The sequence below is a fragment of the Pezoporus wallicus genome, unplaced genomic scaffold (genome assembly GCF_028554395.1).
Source record: "Pezoporus wallicus isolate ANWC-B61680 ecotype Strahan unplaced genomic scaffold, APGP_CSIRO_Pwel_v1 contig_1181, whole genome shotgun sequence".
NCBI classification, from domain to species: domain Eukaryota; kingdom Metazoa; phylum Chordata; class Aves; order Psittaciformes; family Psittacidae; genus Pezoporus; species Pezoporus wallicus.
Genome location: NW_026641428.1, coordinates 6230406 through 6248719, shown reverse-complemented (window position 1 = coordinate 6248719; position 18314 = coordinate 6230406). Strand labels below are relative to the sequence as shown.

Sequence of the window (18314 nt, the reverse complement as noted above, 5' to 3'; positions counted from 1 at the left end):
ACACAAACTAAGCCAGTCCTTTGAAAAATAATAAACCAGAGCTGAACATTCATAACTGTACACATGCCATAGCAACAGGCAAGGATGCCTTAGCAACTGAACTGCCTTGACTCATGCTTTGTTGGAGTCCAGCATGACTCAGTGTGTCCCTCTCTGCATTCAGTATCTTGTATCTTGTCAGGTACAGTCAGTATGATTAACCCCTGGAAGATGGATTCTCGCTAGCTTATCCTTGTTTGGGTTTTGTGGCAGACAAAGAAGGAGGAGTATATATTTTTGTTTCATAAAGATGAGAGGAGGTGGTTATGGGTTGAAGTAAGATGTTGGCTGTCATCTTGACTGCAAAGGTTTCGGGGCTGATGCAGGCCACGGAACACAGGAAGACTTTATTGTCTTCCAAATTAAGGCTTAGGGTGATGTCCAGGATTTGGATTCTACGGGAAATTAATTCATGGACTTAAATCTGTAGTTTGATTTCTGCTGGAGGTATATCCAACAGAACAGGAATCATTTCTTTTTCCTTAGATGTTATTCTCTCAAATTTGATCTTTATTTCATCAATTTACTTAAAGACAGATTTGCTTCCTTAGAGTGAGTCCTTTTAAAAGGCATCTGCCCTACTGCCTTGGAGAGTCATGCTTCCAATTTTTGCATCCTAGCCAAAGGCCCTTAAATTTTTTTGTGAAATGAAGACTCATCTCTATGCAAGGAATCTGCCTTTTCTGACAGCAAGCTCCATCTCCAGCAGACTTCCTGCAGGCTTTCACCATAAATAGAAATGACCAAAGAAGTGTTTGAAATTATGATGCCACCAGCTTGTGTAAACACTGAAGCTCAGCGGAAGCTAAGAAAGATGTAAGAGTTTACCCCACCTCAAACTCTAGTGCATGAACTTTAAAAAATCGTATTCTGAATTACATTGCCCCTGTGTAAGGCTCTCCCAGGCTCACAGGCCCATCCCATTGACCTGAATGTGTTCAGGAGATAAACTATAACAAATCCAAATAAAATCTGCAGCTGTGCAGCAGGGAATTCATTTTATGAATGTTGTAAATGCGTAACACCCAGTAGCATTAGTGGTGAATTGTGTGTGTTCTCAGAGACTAAAGCATGGTATTAATGATGCTGTTATTATACTGCACAAGTAGACTGGTAGACAAGCAGCTGTTATTATACTGCACAAGTAGACTGGTAGACAAGCAGACTAGTTGACTTGTTAAGCTGGTGTGTGTGTCCTGTCCCCTTCCTCAGCCCATCACAACTGTTCAAGCTACTGTATAATCTCTTCCTTCTGTACCCTTTTTTTGTCATTCTTAATGAATAAGTGATTTAATCAGAAGATTCTTTTTTTTTTTTTTTTAAACAGGCTGGTTTAAGAGCATTAATTAGCTTATCTTAAAGGAATGATACAATTTTTTTACTGCATTTCACTGGATGCTTTTGACAGTGTTTTGGGCTGCTCCTTTTAACCACCCTCTGAGAAGCTGATAGTGCAGCTGAACTATCAGTGTGGGTGCAACCAGTTGAGCCCAAGCAGTGGGCAGAGCCCAAGCCCTGGTGGCAGTAAGCCCCAGGAGCTCATTTTCAGAAAGGTTAAACTGCAGTCTCAAAGCAGGATGGTTTTGTGACTTACTGCTGAAGTGTTTCATTTCCCCATGTCATCTGTTTCCTTCTCCAGTAATTGAAAAACATACAACTGCCGCATTTCCTTTGCTGTTTTGTTTTGCCTTGCTATTAACCCCTTTGTTGGCATTTACAACAGCCTTGTGTTGGTCCACTGGCATGTAAGGATGCAGGAGACCACAAAGGAGCCTGCCCACCCTCAGACAGTAGTTGTGCAGGCACAGTGTTCGTGCTTTTAGGGCTTGCAAGAATGGCTGATGATCTAGTCATGTAATCAGCAAAGGAGAAGGCAAGATGTGCTCATCATGTTGTCCCATCTCAAGGTATTTTGCATGTCTTAGTCATGACAAGCTCCCATTTTGCCCACAATTGCACCTTAAAAACACATCCAAGTTTCTTCTGTGCACTCCGATTCTGCTGGTTTCCCTGACGATGTAGGGCACAGACAGCCCAAAGAGGGAACAAGAGCAAAGCAAAGCCGCAGAGGCCATGGCTGTGGGAAGAGGAATGGTTGGAGAACATTCCCTGCCGACCTCAGGCAGGTGGTGATGCCTGACAAGCTGTTCCAGCAGCTCAGGATCTGGTGGTGTTCCTGAAAGGAATGAGTTCCATGGTTCTGAAATGCTAATCAGGCAGGAGAGCCTTGCTTCAGAGTCGTTCCCATGGGGAAGCTATTCTGGAGCTATATATTCTTGAAACTGTAAGTCCTAAAAGCAGCTTTATCTCCAAGCCCACACAGACCTGGAAGCCTTGAGCAAGCCAGCGGCCCATCAGGGGAGCTGTTGAGGAGGTAGGCAGGTGTCATGGCAGGAAGCCAGGGAAGTTTTTGAACAAACTGATCTTTTAAGACTTCTACAAAATCAAACCATTGCCACTAAACATGTCCAGCACTTGAAGGCACAGACATATGTATTCTTTTGGGATAAGGGGGTTTGTTTCATGGGCTTTTTTTTCATTTCATAACCCCTGATTTTTCTGCAGTATTTGGTGATTTTCTTGCTCAGTAACTAGCTGCCCTCTTGAAATTCCTTCCTAAATAATAACGTACCCTATAGTGTCTGATACAATAGTATGGATGATAACAGGTTTGGGGGAGCATAGAAGCCATTTTTGCCATGGTGCTGCTTAATAAAGTGGTTTAGGACTTAGGTGGGACCAAGGTTGCTTCCATATGTGCATTGCACATTAACAAATTACATGTATGTAAGGCGGTGCAGCAGCTCGTGTTGCCACCCTGGCTGGAACAGCTCTGCCGAGGAGGAGGAAGGTGGCAGACCTTCATAGCACCCCGCTGCCTTCTGCTTGGAAACACAGAGTGCAGCACGCAGGCCCACTGGGTTTGCTGGGTTCAGGTGCTTGTTCACACACACTGCATCCAAGGGAACAGAAAACACTGCTTCCTCTGCTGCAGAAAAAAAGCATTAAATTATTAAAAGGAAAGCTACTAGCTCATGATTTCTTTATGAGAGCAAGTTCCTTTCTAACCTTTTCACCCTTGCAAAACTAACAATGCCAGTACTTTGTGCTTTTGCAGAACCCCTTGTCTTCAGATGTCAGCTTACCAAAGGTGAAGGTGTTAACCCATCTGGCAGGTACCACAGCAGACCTGCCCAAGGCAACACATCGTGACAGCACCCCAGCTCCATGCTTCCCACCCTCCTATGCTTCCCATAAACCTCCAGAGAGTCTTTCAGAGCTTTTTGCAGATAATGTAAATCTCCCTTTGAGCTCCTAAAGCTGCTCCTTGGAGTGACAAAATGCATAAATTTTCTTCAGGGTAATTCAAAAATATAATTAGAGTGATATATGTAGCATACGGTATCGTTCCAGTGGAGTGTGATCAGCTGCCATGTTAACCAGTAAATCATAAACCAAAGGAAATCTAAAACTGGATAAAGTCAGATCAGCAGTATATCAAAAAGTGACAGTGAAGTATATTTTAGTCTCTGCAAATATTTATAATGTGTGCTCATGGGGTAGCACTAACGTACATGCATCTTCTGGCTGTGTTCACGCATTAATATGAACACATTGTTTGTTCTTTCAGCCCAGTGGACTAACATCAGTACTAGCTGTTTCTAAAACATTACCAAACCTTCTTCTAGGTATCACAGGAAACTGTTGTCAGCCTGGTTTTAAATTTAATACCTCTCATAGAAGTAATGTCACAGCTCACCTGAACTCCTAGACCAATATGCTATTAAAATCAGGGCAGCTTACCACAGGCTTTTAAACCTGTCATCTAAAACTACTCTTCCCCACAAAAAAACATCCAAACTTCCTATAAATTCGTGAATTTATGACTGCTTTTTTTTGTTGGTTGGTTGGTTTTGTTGCATTTGGTATATTTGAAAGGTGGTCACAGTTTGATAGCACTGTAAAAAGGAATAGTAAGCGTGACTTACAGTTCTGGTCCTGAGAAATTGTCTCCGTATAAGGTGAAATTCTGATTAACTGAAGTAAGTTTTCCTATTGACCTGCAAGGGCTCATGGCTGCATTTTTTAACTCTGACCTGTATTATTATGGGATTTATCAGCAGATAAATCCCTTTAGGGGGATTCTTCTTTAGCTCCTCACCAATTTGTATAGCCAGCCAGCAGGTAAGCTCTGATGAACATCTGTAAGAAATGGATTAAGGCTCCTGATTACTTTAGATCTGGAGGAAAGCTGCTAACACCAACTCAGCTGTTCAGGATTTACTTTGATATAACCAGAAGTCAGTAGACCCTAAATTTGAAATTGTATGAATCCTCTTGGTCTTAAAGAACTCGGCCAAATCATGAAGCTCATGTGCAAACAAGGCAGGCAGTCTGAAGACTTCACCATGCAGCAGCATGCAGAGAGGTTCAGGACTCAGCTTTCTTGTTCCTTCCTAGTTGATTCTAAGACAATGGATTTTGAAGCTTTCATGAAGCATCTGCAATGAGAACAGAGGACATTTTTATTTAATAATATGTAATTTGCAGCATAATTCCTGTCTAACGTAAGCTGAGTATAGTTACTGTATAAGGCTGGCACGTTTCTGGTGCTCTGTGAAGAGGAGAACTGACCTCGTCTCCTGCCATTGTGCTTTTTACCTGTTAGAGTTAATAAGGTATTATCCTTCATCCCAAGTTATCAACTGAACCAGAGACTAGCGACTGAGACATGCCTGTTCTGCCTTTCATGAAGTATTGTTACCTGCGGAGAGGAACCCACCTGGTAGAAAGCATGGCATTGTTGAGTTTCAGCTTCTCTGTTGGGAAAAACACAATTTTCCTGTTGGAAATCCACTGAAATCTCCTAGGAGTTTTTATTGATGCAGAACTGCTAAAGTAAGGCGGTCTTCTGCACTCACGTAAGAGGTATGTGAAGAATCTTATTAGAAGGGTATCACACATCCCAGTAATACTGAATGTAGTGCTCATGCATTTTCTGAGCATTAAGTATCTGAAATATTTCTAGGTTTAAAATGTTTCTCGGGAGGGTTTGTAAGCCCTTAAGCAATAGGCTGGTACATAAAAGCTAATCAAATGCAAAGGAAGAGCAAACGAGAGAGGAGAAAAGTTGACTTTTGCATCTGTAATTACTATTCTGGTATTAACGAGGTCAGATCCAAAGCCCATTTGAATCTATGGGATTAGCAATAACAAGTATTTTCAGGAGCAAGGTTTTCACATTGTCACATTGAAAACATTTCTGTGAGATATTTTAATGAAATGAAACTTTCTTGTCTATACATAGAATTATCTCAGTGAATGTGATAATTGTTTTAAGTCAAGAATAAGACACTTGGACGCATGTTTTTCCTTTTTCTTTTTTGTACATTTTAGTCTTAATTATCCTTGAATTTCCAGCAACATAAATCTGAGCTATATTGCTGTCTTGTGAAGCAGCTGATTTGCACTCACAAAATCACTCGTGAGTCCTCATGAGTGAGACACTGCCATTCCCGTCTTATAGACACCATTGTTGACAGACATACTAGAGCATTTCACACACATGTTGGAGTGGGTGCTCCTTACAGCAATTTTAGGAATTCTATGTATAATAATTATATTTGCATTTGTAAATACTCTTACTGCAAAGTTAAGGTTTCAAAATAAAGGAAATCAAGAATTAAGATTTCCTATTCAGTCTTAATTTGCTTCTGTGTGTGTGTGTGTGTGTGTGTGTGTGTGTGTTAAGACATGCCTCTAATTATTTGACTACTTAGTATTTTTACTTCACAACTTCATCTTTATTCTGAAAGCAGAATGGGTGGTACTTGCTTAATAGAACCTGTCCGGTATTTTGTCTTCTTGTTAGAGCTGCTGTCTTACTAACAGCGCAGTATTCAAGCCTTACACCAAAGATGAGTGTTTTTTCCTCTGCATTTCAACAAACATTTAATGAATTTATTTCTATAAGACCCAGAGGAGACAAGAACAGCTTCTCCTTTCCATGCTAAAGGTGAAGCACTGAGACAATAAAGCACTGGGGTCACGTTTCCATTGAATTTGGTTTCCCTGTTTAAAACCCAGAGGGACCTGTTTTTTCACAGTTCAGACAAAATGCAGTGCTGGGCACAGATCTGGTCTCAGAGTTTCCTCCTTCCGCACCCCAGAACCACAGGCAGGGTGAAGGCTGTGTGTGAAGAGCTGGTGTCATCATGCAGTTTGGGGTCTGAGAGCCCTTGATTAAACGTGGGATTTGGTGAAAGCAAGTGCTTTGGCTGCCACTGTTTCCTCTCTGTCACAAATGAGGCAACTGAGCAAACACTGAAGGACCCCGAGTGACCAAACTGAACTTCACCATGCTTGGAGGGACAGCAGTTGAGCCTGCCACTGCCTGGGTCTCCATCACAGGCCACTGTGACAGGTACCCCAGGGGTACTGCTTGTTTGCAGGGAGCTGGGTTTTACGTTGCTTGCTTTGCCCAGGGTGAGGTTCACAACACAAAATCACAGCCAGGTGGGAAATGGAGCATTTGCAGCGCCCTGGCTTGTATGTTACCCACTCATCGCAATGAAGGGAGCCGCTCCTGCACAGAAATAGCTAAGGAGAGTTTTAATCAGGCATTTCATCTGGATGGGGATTTGTGCGAGTTTTGACTGATTGAAGGTGACATGCTGAACTTTAATTGCAACCAGAGACTGGATGTTTTACTGAGGATCCTAAGTGACAAAGCTGGTTGCTTTACAGGCCTGTTAAGTAAACAAAGTGCTTTTAGCAGCAGACTGCAGCTGACTTAGTGGAAATTCAATTTAGTGATAAATTCTGGGGTTTACTGTTTTGGAAAGAACAAAGTCAAATAATCTGTGGAGCATTAATGAAAATACAAGTATTGGCAGAATCAACAAGAACAAAATATGAAGGGAATCTGTACAGATTCAGTACTGCAGTGGGAGAGTGCAGGTTTTCATCAAGGCATTGATCCTTCAATCTCCTACAGCCCTTAATTCTGCAGAAATCCAGGGGACTCCAAGTGGCAGTGCAGCAAGGAACAGAAATGCCTGCAGAACTGAAGTCTCAGTGTATACTGAGTGCATGTCAAAGTGTGGTAAATGCCCTGACTGCAAAGTGCTGCCTTCCTCACTGCTTGCTATTTCCCAGGCACATGTGAGTTTGCATTGCAGACCAGGAGAAATGGCAGTAGAAACTGGGAGCAGTGCAGGAGGCTGCTCCTTACAGAGGCCTCCTTACACACGTTTTCCATGCCAAACCCTGAGCGTTATGCCTTGAGTGGTTTTTTAGGCAGAACAAGCATTTTTCAATAACCTGATTTCAATTAAGTTTCACTTAAACTAAAACCCCTTCTTAGTATGTTTACAATAAAGCTGTGGAGTTGTTTGTTTATGCTTTTAAAAACTACGAGAAATTTTCCCCGAGTAATTTTTAAAGTAAATAGAACTGGTTTGGAGCTGCCAACACTTTGTTTCAGACACACCCTGTGAAACGGCATCAGAATTGCAGCTGCTGTGATTTAGCAGAGCCCTTTGTAAACTGCTCCATAGCAAGAAACCACCAACCAGCTGGGAGACCCCTGTGTCTATTATTCAAGTCCCCTCTGAGCTGCGGAAGGGACCTTGTCAATAGCAATGCTGTGCATGTGCTGCCATATCCGGCAAGAGCATAAGGGTTCCTGAAGGGGTTCAGCATGTTCTGCAGAGGGATTATAGCCTTCTGAGACCCATTCCCTCCCTCCATCTCCCCAGGAGGTGTCGTAAGTGCCACAGTCCAGGACTACGTTAAAGCTGTAAGTGTTAGGAAATCCTCAGCAATCTGGGAAGTAAGTTTACGTCATGACAGCAGCGTGTGTAATAGTGGTGGGGATCCTGATTTGAAAACCCATCTGAAGAGTTTGTCACTTTGTGTTAGATCTTTTAGGGACAGAGGAAATGTCTTGGATAGAAGATCTGTCTTAAGGTTGGTCCCTACCTCACACGCTTGATGGTTAAAGGGTCTCAACAGAAGTAGTAGTTGTGAGATAAGGTCGGTCGGAACCTGCTGGAGCCATATGTACTCCATAGTACCAACCTCGAAATACATTTTCACTGAGCACCAGTCTCATTGTCTTTTTATTTTTCTCTCAGATTGTGGTTTAAATGTGCACAAGCAGTGTTCCAAGATGGTCCCAAATGACTGCAAGCCAGATCTGAAGCATGTCAAGAAAGTGTACAGCTGTGACCTCACAACGCTAGTAAAAGCACACTTCACTAAGAGACCAATGGTAGTGGATATGTGCATTAGGGAAATTGAATCTAGAGGTAAGGCATAGTTAATGGACTTAGGTTGCTTTGCTGATGATCCGTTTAGATTGATCTGGGTCATCTGGGTGTCTGCTGAATTGCTCAAAACAGATTTGCACAAGACGTTTTATGACTGCCAATTACCCTGCACAGCTGATATTATACTTTGCATTATTTCATGCTTCATACCCATTTATAATTTTTATAGATGCTGCTAGAAATTGCTTAATGGACAATTACTGCTTTATAGTTATATATTGGCACCTATCTTTCCAGTAACACTTTTATTAAAAAAAACTAAGTGAATGTGCTAAAGCAAAGGCAGTTAGTATCGATGTGCTCCCTCTTAGCAGATCCCCTAGCCCACATGGAGTATCCTTTTCTAGGATGAGAGTTTTTTGGTTTCATTCAGAAATAGTGACTGAACATCAAGTATGCTAATCTCAGTCATTTTTGAATCGGTTGTAATTGGTTTAGCATGTTTCTTCAGCTCTGAAATCATTTGTGTAAACATAATTTAGTGCTGATATAACAAGGCAGCTGATGCAAGGGTCAGGGTTAAAAAGCCAGGGCAAGATTTCATTCTGATAAGGCTTTTAAAACATGTCTGCTTTTTCTGCCTTAAATGAAGAACCTGGCAAAGGAAGAACTGGATGGAAGAGAAATGGAGAATTAAGTCTAATTTTAATCTTGTTAAAATGTTCATTGCAGGTCTTAATTCCGAAGGACTGTACAGAGTCTCAGGATTTAGCGATCTTATCGAAGATGTCAAAATGGCATTTGACAGAGGTACAGCCTTTCCCGCATGCAGAAACTTTGTGCTGATGTATTAAACATAGCCATTTTTTCTGCACAGCCTCTGTCTGTCTCGTGCTCCACTGCATCGCTGGTCTGAAGGAGTCTGGCGGCTGTGCTAGCAGAAGGGGAGTCTCCCCATCAGTAAAGCATATTTGCTTCTGGCCTTTATTACCAAAATCTACTTTTCTCCTTCCATCAGTATCTGTGCTTCAATAATGATGTGCATAGGAAAGGACAAAGCTTTCTGAACTACTGCCCTAGTTTGCAAGTAAAGCTGCGCTCAAGGGCATGGGGGAGGGATAGAAGGCAAGTGGTAAAGTGCCTGAAGAGGGCTCTGCAATTTAAATCCATCTTTCTGGATGAAAGCTCCAAAATAATAAGATGACTACAATAGTGCAAACAAAATTTGAATTACTGCAGTCTAAAAGAAGGTCAGTGGGAATAAACTCTTCTCTCTGAGAAACGACAGTGGGAAAACTAAAGGCTTTCCAGCTGCAGTCCCCCTATCCCAATAGAAGACAAAGCCAAAATCCATGCTGGAAGCTCTCTGTCCTGTTTCTCCGGAGGACTGGACCTGTTCAGACAACATCTGCCTCCTCTGCAGTGTTAGCAGGGTGGGGATGTGCTGGAGAAGCCAAGTTCTGCATCTGTGTCCACTGTGGTCAGGAGTAGGTAGTATGCTGTAGCTGAATGGCGAACACATGTTTTTCCTATAATATGAGGAGGCTGTGGAACAACTAAGTTGGTTTTCTTTCTTTTACATTTTTTCCCAGACTCCCCTGGTTTCTCATTCAGTACTGACAAAATGTGCTGTTTGGCAGCGCAATGTGTTCTGAAAGAGCTGAACTTCCACACATTAATACAAGATAGAAACTGCTAGATCAGGCAGGCAGGTTTTCTTTTAAAAAATAATCTGCATTTTTTGCAGTCGTTTGGAATGAAGAAAGGGTAAGTTTCTTTATAAAATCCTGGAGGTTTTCATCCTGAAAAGATGAATTTCACAGCCCAGTAACTGTTTTGCTTATAAAAGCCAAAATCTGGAATTGTGTCCTTTTTAATAATGTTTGCTTAACCAAGTTATTATTTTTCTTTTGAATGCTATTTTACATCTGGTTCCATTTCCAAGGCTTTAATGTCAGTGCCTTCTCCACACAGATGGGGAAAAAGCTGATATTTCTGTGAATATGTATGAAGATATCAATATTATCACTGGTGCACTTAAACTGTACTTCAGGGATTTGCCAATTCCACTCATCACGTATGATGCCTACCCAAAGTTTATAGAGTCTGCAAGTAAGTATAACGCATTTTCCTCCTGGTTTTCATTCTCTTTTCTTCTCCTTTTTGTGCTTTTTGTACTTGCCTTTTCATTTCATAGCTGTCCCATCAGCTCTTACACGATGCCCTATTTAGTAAGGATTGCAGGAGTGAAGATGCACTGCACATTACGACACGACCAAGTGGTGCTACATGATCATGGTTACATTTTTCCTTGCCTTTGTCACCAGGAATGCTTCCTTTTCATCACACATTCTGGATTATATCGCTTTGTTTGTCTTTCATGAATCCCTGGTACTTGACAGTGACATTTAAAGTCTGTTGGGTTTATGTTGCCAGAGAGAAGGTGATTTATCAAAGTGTTTAGAAGTAAGATAAGTCTGTGTTTGTAGAGGTGTCCGTTTTTGAGTGTTTTCATAAGCTGATAAGCACTCATTCTTAAGGCCACCTTCAGAGAGTCTGCGAGCACAGCAATAAGCCCAGCTGGAACACCTCTCCCAAGCATCCTGGCTGCCTGAAACATCTCTGCAGTGTATCAGTCACACCAGCCACACCTGTAAAGGTGTGAGGTAGCTGTGGGTAGAAAACAAGGGCCGGATGCTGGCCTCACCGCTCCTCTGGAGGAGGCATTTTCCAAGTAATATGGACACAGCCAAAGATGGTGATGGCAGACTTCCTTCTGCTGTCCCAGCGTTGCACCTGTGGATTATTTGTGCAGAACTAGTCCAGTCAGCAAGGATTGTCAGGGGGATTTTTTCTGTAGGCTGCAGGGACTCTTTCAGTGGAGTGCAGTCTGCTTTGGGGAGTTTTCTTTGTCCAAAACCAGTTACATCCTGATGGAGCTCTGGGCACCTTTTTGGACAGGCAAATCCTCCACTATGACATTTGGTTATGTTCTGAAAGTCAGTAACCCAGCAGAGCTGTGAGACCCTATCTTCTCTGCAGGCCACCTTTGTTGTCTTTCTGTGTGTGAATTCTAGCTGTACACGTGGTGACCATTGAACATCTGTGTTACAGAAACCACCGATCCGGATGAACAGCTGGAAATTCTCCATGAGGCGCTGAAGCTGCTGCCTCCTGCACACTGTGAAACATTACGGTATCTCATGGCACATCTGAAGAGGTAGGCAGGCTGGCTGCAAGGAACCCTAAGCTGAACACATTTTTAGCTTAAGTCGATTCTAGGACCTCCAGAAAAGTGTGGGCAAGGCCCACTGAATCCTGAAGTTGAGCTGTGTTGGGGAACGATAGTCTGCACCACAGTGAATACCCAAGCACTGGGGTTTATCCCACTGACAGTACTTCCAAAGCAATTAAAGGGAATAAGTAAAAAAAACACGCAGTTTTGAAACACAGAAGTCATCTGCCTACCAGATTTGTTCTGTGTTCAAGGTTACAGTGAATATTTATGGTTAAAAAGCCATTTGTACCTCTGGGAATAATAAGTCACTCCCTGGGCAGGGAACTAATACAGCTTGATGGCTATAGACTGGTGTCTTTTTCTGCTAAGTCTCATCTACCCTGATCATCCCTGACACCCTCAAAAAGACAGCATACACTAGGCTTGAGCTGACCCTGATTAGGCACAGTGTTAATTTGCCCCCCAGCCACAAGTCTGGTGAGGTCTGCCAGACGTTCCTCACCAGTATGGATCCCCTTGTTCCACCTACCACCTTCTCAAAACCATGGGAACATAAATTCTTCTGAGGTTTCTCCAGCTCCCCAAGACATGACTGAAGTTGATCAGTGGGCTAAGAAACTGCTTCAGACCAGTGCATAAATATCCAGTGCAAGAGCACAGGTTCTATTTCTTTTCAGGAAAGCAGGGGAAAAAAAAACCACAATGGGCATGTTAAGGTATCCATTTTAGTTTCTTGACGAATGTGAGCTTATTGTTGATATATAAGAATCATTCCCGTTCCTTAGAAAAATACTTTGAGTTCTCTTGTGCTTTTTTCCTTTTATAGTTCTACTAGTAAGAATATGTTGACTCTGCTAAGTGCCCCAGGCAAAATTCAGCTACAAGGTTTCTGCCTGATTTGCCCATTTATTTCAGTGACATTTCTAATGGATGTTTTAAAGCAGACACAGAGATGAGAGACACAGGAACAAAAAAGCTCACCTTACAGCTTGTGAAGCGTGAAGTTAATTTTTCCGTACCCTCTTAAAGAGTGCTCTAGTTAGAAAGCTGCTTTTGCACGCTGTATTCCCGGTATAGGTGAATGATAAAGTAGAAGGGTGACAAAATGCACTTGGTTTTAAACTTCCTTTTAATACATTTGCTAAAAAGAGCTGTGGTGCTCAACAGGCTGTTGTCTTGCTGCCGAATGCAGGTGTTCAGATGCAGCTCATTTATCTGGAATAGTTACAGACTGAAGACAGCACCTTGGAAACATCAGTCCAACTTGGTTTAAAATAAAAATTAAGGCAGAATGGGGGAAAAAAAAAGAAGAAAAATCTTGAATCCCTTTTGTATACCAAGGGATTTTTTCGTGCAATGCAAGATGTCACAATGGTGAGGAGTAACTTAGCTAGACTCTTCCAGCTGCTGTCCCTGGGTTCTTAGCTGCTTTTGAGAATCCTGGTGGATTCTTTAAACTGTCGTGCATATTAAAACATTTGAATAATATAAATTTGTATTGTTGAACGAGGCAATTCACCAGGATAAACCAAGGCAGAGGCTTAGGCTTCGAGTCGTGTTTGTGTCTCCTGCACCCGTTGTGGTGGGCAGAGTGATAGGGGCGCTCAGTGTTAGGACACCTCAGTCAGTCTGTCCTCCTCCTGTCTCCCCTGTGTGGGACCCTGCCTTCTCCATAAGGCACAGCAGCATGGGAGAGCACAGGCCTCCTCTGAGCCCACATGAGGAAATGCCATCCCATGACCCCGGAGATCATCGTGTGCAGCAGTGACCCTTCTGGCATTTGCTGAGCAGGCATGTTTCTGCGGTAGCCCAGGCAGAGGAGGCCTGTCTTGTAGGTACAATTCTTCTCTCAAATCACATTTCAGGAGTTGCCCCACAGCAGGACCTCAGCCCACAGCTTTGAACAGGTCAAGTTCCTGTGGAGCAGCAGGACATGGCCTCCACACCTCCTCCTCTCCTGCAGATGGGAACCAGGCAGTGGGAGGCTTCCCTGCACTGAGGGCTCAGCTGTTTGGCAGCTGCTGAGGACCCCAGAAGAGGTAGGAGTGGAAGTGGTCCTGTCAGAGCACAGGTTTAATGACCTGCTCAGACTGCCACGCAAATGGGATGACTCACTTTTTTTCTTAGTACATGCCACAGGACATAACTTGTGTTGAAGAGGAACCGTGCTTCCAGCTTAGCACAGTTAGCCTGTAGTGAGTAAAGGCAAGGAATTCATGTATGATGTGCTTCATGCCCGTGCCGTCATATGCAGAGAGAGGAGCAGTGTGGCCACACGGAGCCGTGTGCCACAGGGGAAACCTGGGCAGAATCCCACCCGGGTGGGCACAGGAGCACATCTCTAGTGATCATAAAATTGCCTAAGTAATGACAAACACGGTCTGCTTCCCATAGGAACAGCCTCTGAATGGTGCCGTTGTAAAGAGCAGAAGTGAGATTGTTCTGATTTGTCTGAGTTCACCCCTCAGCCCCCTCCCTTGCCATGGGGTACTGATCCCTCCTGCTAGTAAACATGGTCTGTGTGTGTGGTAGAGGACAGAGATATCTGACTCACCGTAAACCTGCATAGTGTTTGCACTCGCTAACCTCTGAGTGTTTTCACCTGATCTTTCCATTTGTGTCCTAGGGGAAACAGCACCCTCTCACAGGCTTTGGAAATGGCAAACATTTCTGTCCAGTTTCCCTGCTTTTCAACCATATGCGGGCACAGTTTGGCACAGAAGGAATATGAAAAATACTGTTCTTTTTTTACAGAGTAACGCTCCATGAAAAGGAAAATCTGATGAGTGCAGAGAATCTGGGCATAGTTTTTGGACCAACTCTTATGAGAGCACCAGAGCTGGATGCGATGGCTGCATTGAATGACATCCGTTATCAGAGACTTGTGGTGGAGATGCTTATAAAAAATGAAGACATTTTATTTTGAATATTTTGGGGGTTTTGTAATAAAAAAGGAAGCAACAGTGTTCTATGGATGAAGGAATATTTTAAAGTAATTTAATGGCTCTTGTCGCTGAATTCCGTATTTGCTAGAGCTTTCGATGTATTCAGGATAAAAATGAAGGAACTCTTTGTCGTTTCTGTAGTGCCATTCAGCCGATGTTGAAAAAGGTTAACACATACTTTCCAGTACTAGTAATCCTGGGTGTTTATCATGTTAAAATAAAAAACAAAAAGCCTAAAGCTATTGCATGATTTGCTCCCTGTTCTCCCTGTTCTGGTGAGACTCATTCCATGAAGAAAACAACTGAGCTGGTGCAGCATCTTTGTTCTGGATAGTTTGTGATTGTAATTCAGCATGTTTCTCCGTGTAAACCTGTTGTGAATTTGCTTTTATGTTCTATGTAATTGGTTTCTGATACTAAAAAGAAGGCTGACTTACGTGAAATGGAGCCTCTGGCAGTTTATTGACTTTTCGTATCATTCTCTGCCACTTCAGGGGCTGATTTCTTCTTGGGTTTCTTTCAGTTTTTTCATCAGATAGTAATTTGTTTTTAACAGAAGCAAAATGTGTACTTTAAATGTTACTTTAAGTAATTCTCCATGATGTTTATGGTGGTTGCAGTGAAATCTGCAATGCTGAACAGTGTTCCTTTATTATTATTGCTATTTCGATTGTAATTTTGTATTTTTATCTGGCATGCATATATTAATTTATTAAATTTTGCTTTTAGAACTCTAACATTAAGCTATTTATCTTTACTTAACAAACATGTTTCAGAAATACAGTTTGTTTCATTACTTACGTTGGCACTTTAACCCTGAACAACCCCTGATTTAGAAGAAGTGAGTTAGAGTGTTACTGGTTCTGGCAAGACCATTCTGATCTAAATACTTTGGAGCCTGACATTTTGCTAAGCATCCACAGATGCCTCTTTAGTTTGACAATTTCCTTCTTCACTGTCCAAGATGCCTCTCAAGAATACTTCAGAACTCTTAAACCAAAAAAGTACCATCAAGCCATATACTACTTCATATTTTACATGTATTTTGTTATAATTACATATATGAACTGGAATTGCTGTTTACCATTACAGAGTTGTAGCTGCCCAGAATAGGTGAATCTCTAATGTGAATGTATCACAGAACACTTGGTTTGTGCTTGAAGCGTCCAACTCCAGTGCAAGCACTTTTGCCTGCCCTGCAAACACCACCCAGAGGAGGAGGAATAATCCCCAATCACAACCAGATGTGCTCCCTTCCTGTTAGCCATAAGGTGCCTCCCTGCACCCCCACCCTGTTTCTTACATGCCTGGCCAGGAGGGGAGAAGGCAGCTCTCCTATAGCTCTCCTGGAAGTGTGGCATGAAAGATCCCGGGAAGGAAGAGGTGAAGCTGGGATGCATGTTGGTAAGCATGTGGGGAGCACTGCTCTAGGCTGGGAGGCTGCTGGAGAGGTACAACGGGGTGAGGCTTTGAGAGAATCTAAAGTTTTGAGGGGGGGTGGGTTTTGGTGGTTTTTAATCTCCTGTGGCACTAAAAGTGACTTACTGCTTAAGTCCTCTATTAATTAGTGCACATTATTGCTTTATTTATCCCAGTGAACTGACACAGCTGGAAGATTATGTCTCTGACCACAACCTTGTCTCCCCGCTTCCCAGCTCAGGAGCATACGCTTCCCAGTCACATCTGCTTTGCACTCTCCAGCAGCCACATATGTTCACTGCTGCCTTGTTCTGAGCCAACTCCTAAACATACTGTGTTTGCCCTTGCTGCCTTGACAGCATGCAATGCATTTCCTCACTCCTGTGCTGCCTAATGGCCCTGTGTATCCCAGTCCTAAGACTGTCCATCACTCCTGCCTTCCCTCCAGGGCACGTTACAGAGGCTCTGGCTGGCCCTTCGCAGTGTCCTGTCACTGCAATCAGCTCCGGGCTCATTGGCATGGCAGCACTCCTGTCACCAGGTCTGCGACCAGAAGATTTCTAAATAATGCTGGTAAGATCTTGCACGCACGTGTTTGACCCACTTGTTGCTCTGCAGTGTTTGCATTACTTGTTATGTGCTTGTCCCCAGTGCCTAATGCCATCACAACCAGCTGTGGCAAAAGCATCCTGTTCTCAGTGCACCCAGCGGCAGCTGATATGGACCATGGCCAAGGAAGGGCAGGGCTCTGCCTCAGCAGACCTGGCTGTGGTGGTGGCACCCCGTGTCCTTCAGCAGCCCCAGTGAGCCAGAGGAGCCCTCTGCTTACCTGAGCAAAAGGCATCTGCTCTTCCCCAATGCTGTGAAAGCAAGCCTGAATTAGGCAGTTGAAGTCCCACTTTTAAAGTAACAGGAAGCTTGTAGTAAACGGGATAATTAGGATAATTACGTTTTCTTCTTGTGTGAAATACCCAGCACCTCCGCTTTGGTGCAGCAGCAGATGGGTGCTGCTGACACTGTCTGCTCACCTTGCTTTACAGGTGCCTTAAACTGGATTTAGAAGTAGCGATGGCTGCTGAGAGGTGCAAGGCTGGATCAGTCAGAGAAAAAACACCCACAATAGGAAGCCTAGATTTGCCCTGGGGATAGTCAATCTCTCCAATGCACGCAGCGCAAACAGGATTTGATAGATACTACCAAGTGCCGGTCTCCTGCTGGAGATGCCTTTTTGCCAGCAGAGTTTAACAAGCAACTGTAATCATGGAAGCTGCTGCAGGAAAGGAGAAACCTAAAATGAGGACCCACCACTGTGAGAAGAGCAGTCAGTTTGCTGACCAACTGAAGAAGCCAGCCAACCAAAACCAACAAACAGTAAGCAACAACCAAAAGCCCAGCTCCGGAAACATAACTTTTCCTCAAGAAACATAACGATTTCCCCTCCTCAGTAGTTTCCATAACTACTCAATGAGCAGTTATGGCAGGTGGTAGGCACAGGAGTTTAGGGGTCAGGCAGCCAAGTCCTGGTGTAATAAGCACACTTTATTTTCACCAAGTCTCATGTTCTGGTGAGATATGAAGGAAATTTGAGTACCAACTGATGATAAAGCTTCAGAATATGTTTAACACCAAATAGTCTCAACATTCAAATAGTTGAGGCTGACAGCATCTGCTGATCACGCTGTTGGCCCTATACAGGACAAATCCTCCCTGCAAAGTACGGGTCTCTGGAGTTCAAATTGCAGACTGGTTTGGGTTGATAGGGACCTTCAGATCACCCAGTTCCACCCCCCTGCCATGGGCAGGGACACCTTCCACTAGACCAGGTTGCTCAAAGCCCCATCCATCCTGGCATTGAGCACTTCCAGGGTGGGATATTCACATCTTCCTTGGACAACCTGCCCAAATAGACAGGTTGTGTGCTGCATTAGGGACAGGAACATGGGGTGGAGGACCCAGTGAAGTACTTGCTTGACTTTGAATTCCTGGAGTCTGTACCTAGTGACTATTTTTATAATCTCTCTAGTTGTGATTTTTCATTGAGTGTGTAGGCAAAACCTCCACTTTAATATTGGGTTCGTTACCATCCTAATGAAATTCTGATCTTTCCTGAATGGTAACCATTAAAGCAGCTAGTCCAGAAATAAATGTTGTCTCTGCAGTGAATTTGATACTACTTTTTGCTAACCAGGAAGGTGCTTTGTGTGGTCATATGAGCAGTTACATGATTTCAGTTTCATTTACTCATTTTTCTCTTAAATGCAGAAAACCAGAATTTTTAGTATTTATTAGTTAAATGACAGTGCACTAAATAACCTAGATCTCTAAGTAAAGTAAAGGTTATCACTAAGTTGATTTGTTCTCTGAAGGAATTGATTCCCATGACGTTACCTCTAGTTCAGG

At 43.1% G+C, this 18314-nt stretch overlaps 1 protein-coding gene across 3 annotated transcripts in view; it reads left to right on the top strand.

The window, feature by feature from the left end:
* CHN1 (chimerin 1) overlaps positions 1-15232 on the top strand; it is a 103594-nt gene extending 88362 nt beyond the window's left edge. For all 3 annotated transcript variants that reach the window (XM_057423632.1, XM_057423631.1, XM_057423633.1), the window contains 5 exons: positions 8178-8351; positions 9045-9122; positions 10287-10424; positions 11427-11532; positions 14305-15232. In XM_057423632.1, the coding sequence (XP_057279615.1) occupies positions 8178-8351; positions 9045-9122; positions 10287-10424; positions 11427-11532; positions 14305-14476 (668 nt within the window). In that variant the 3' untranslated portion in view covers positions 14477-15232. The remainder of the gene's footprint in view (positions 1-8177; positions 8352-9044; positions 9123-10286; positions 10425-11426; positions 11533-14304) is intronic.
* Positions 15233-18314: the final 3082 nt, after the last annotated feature.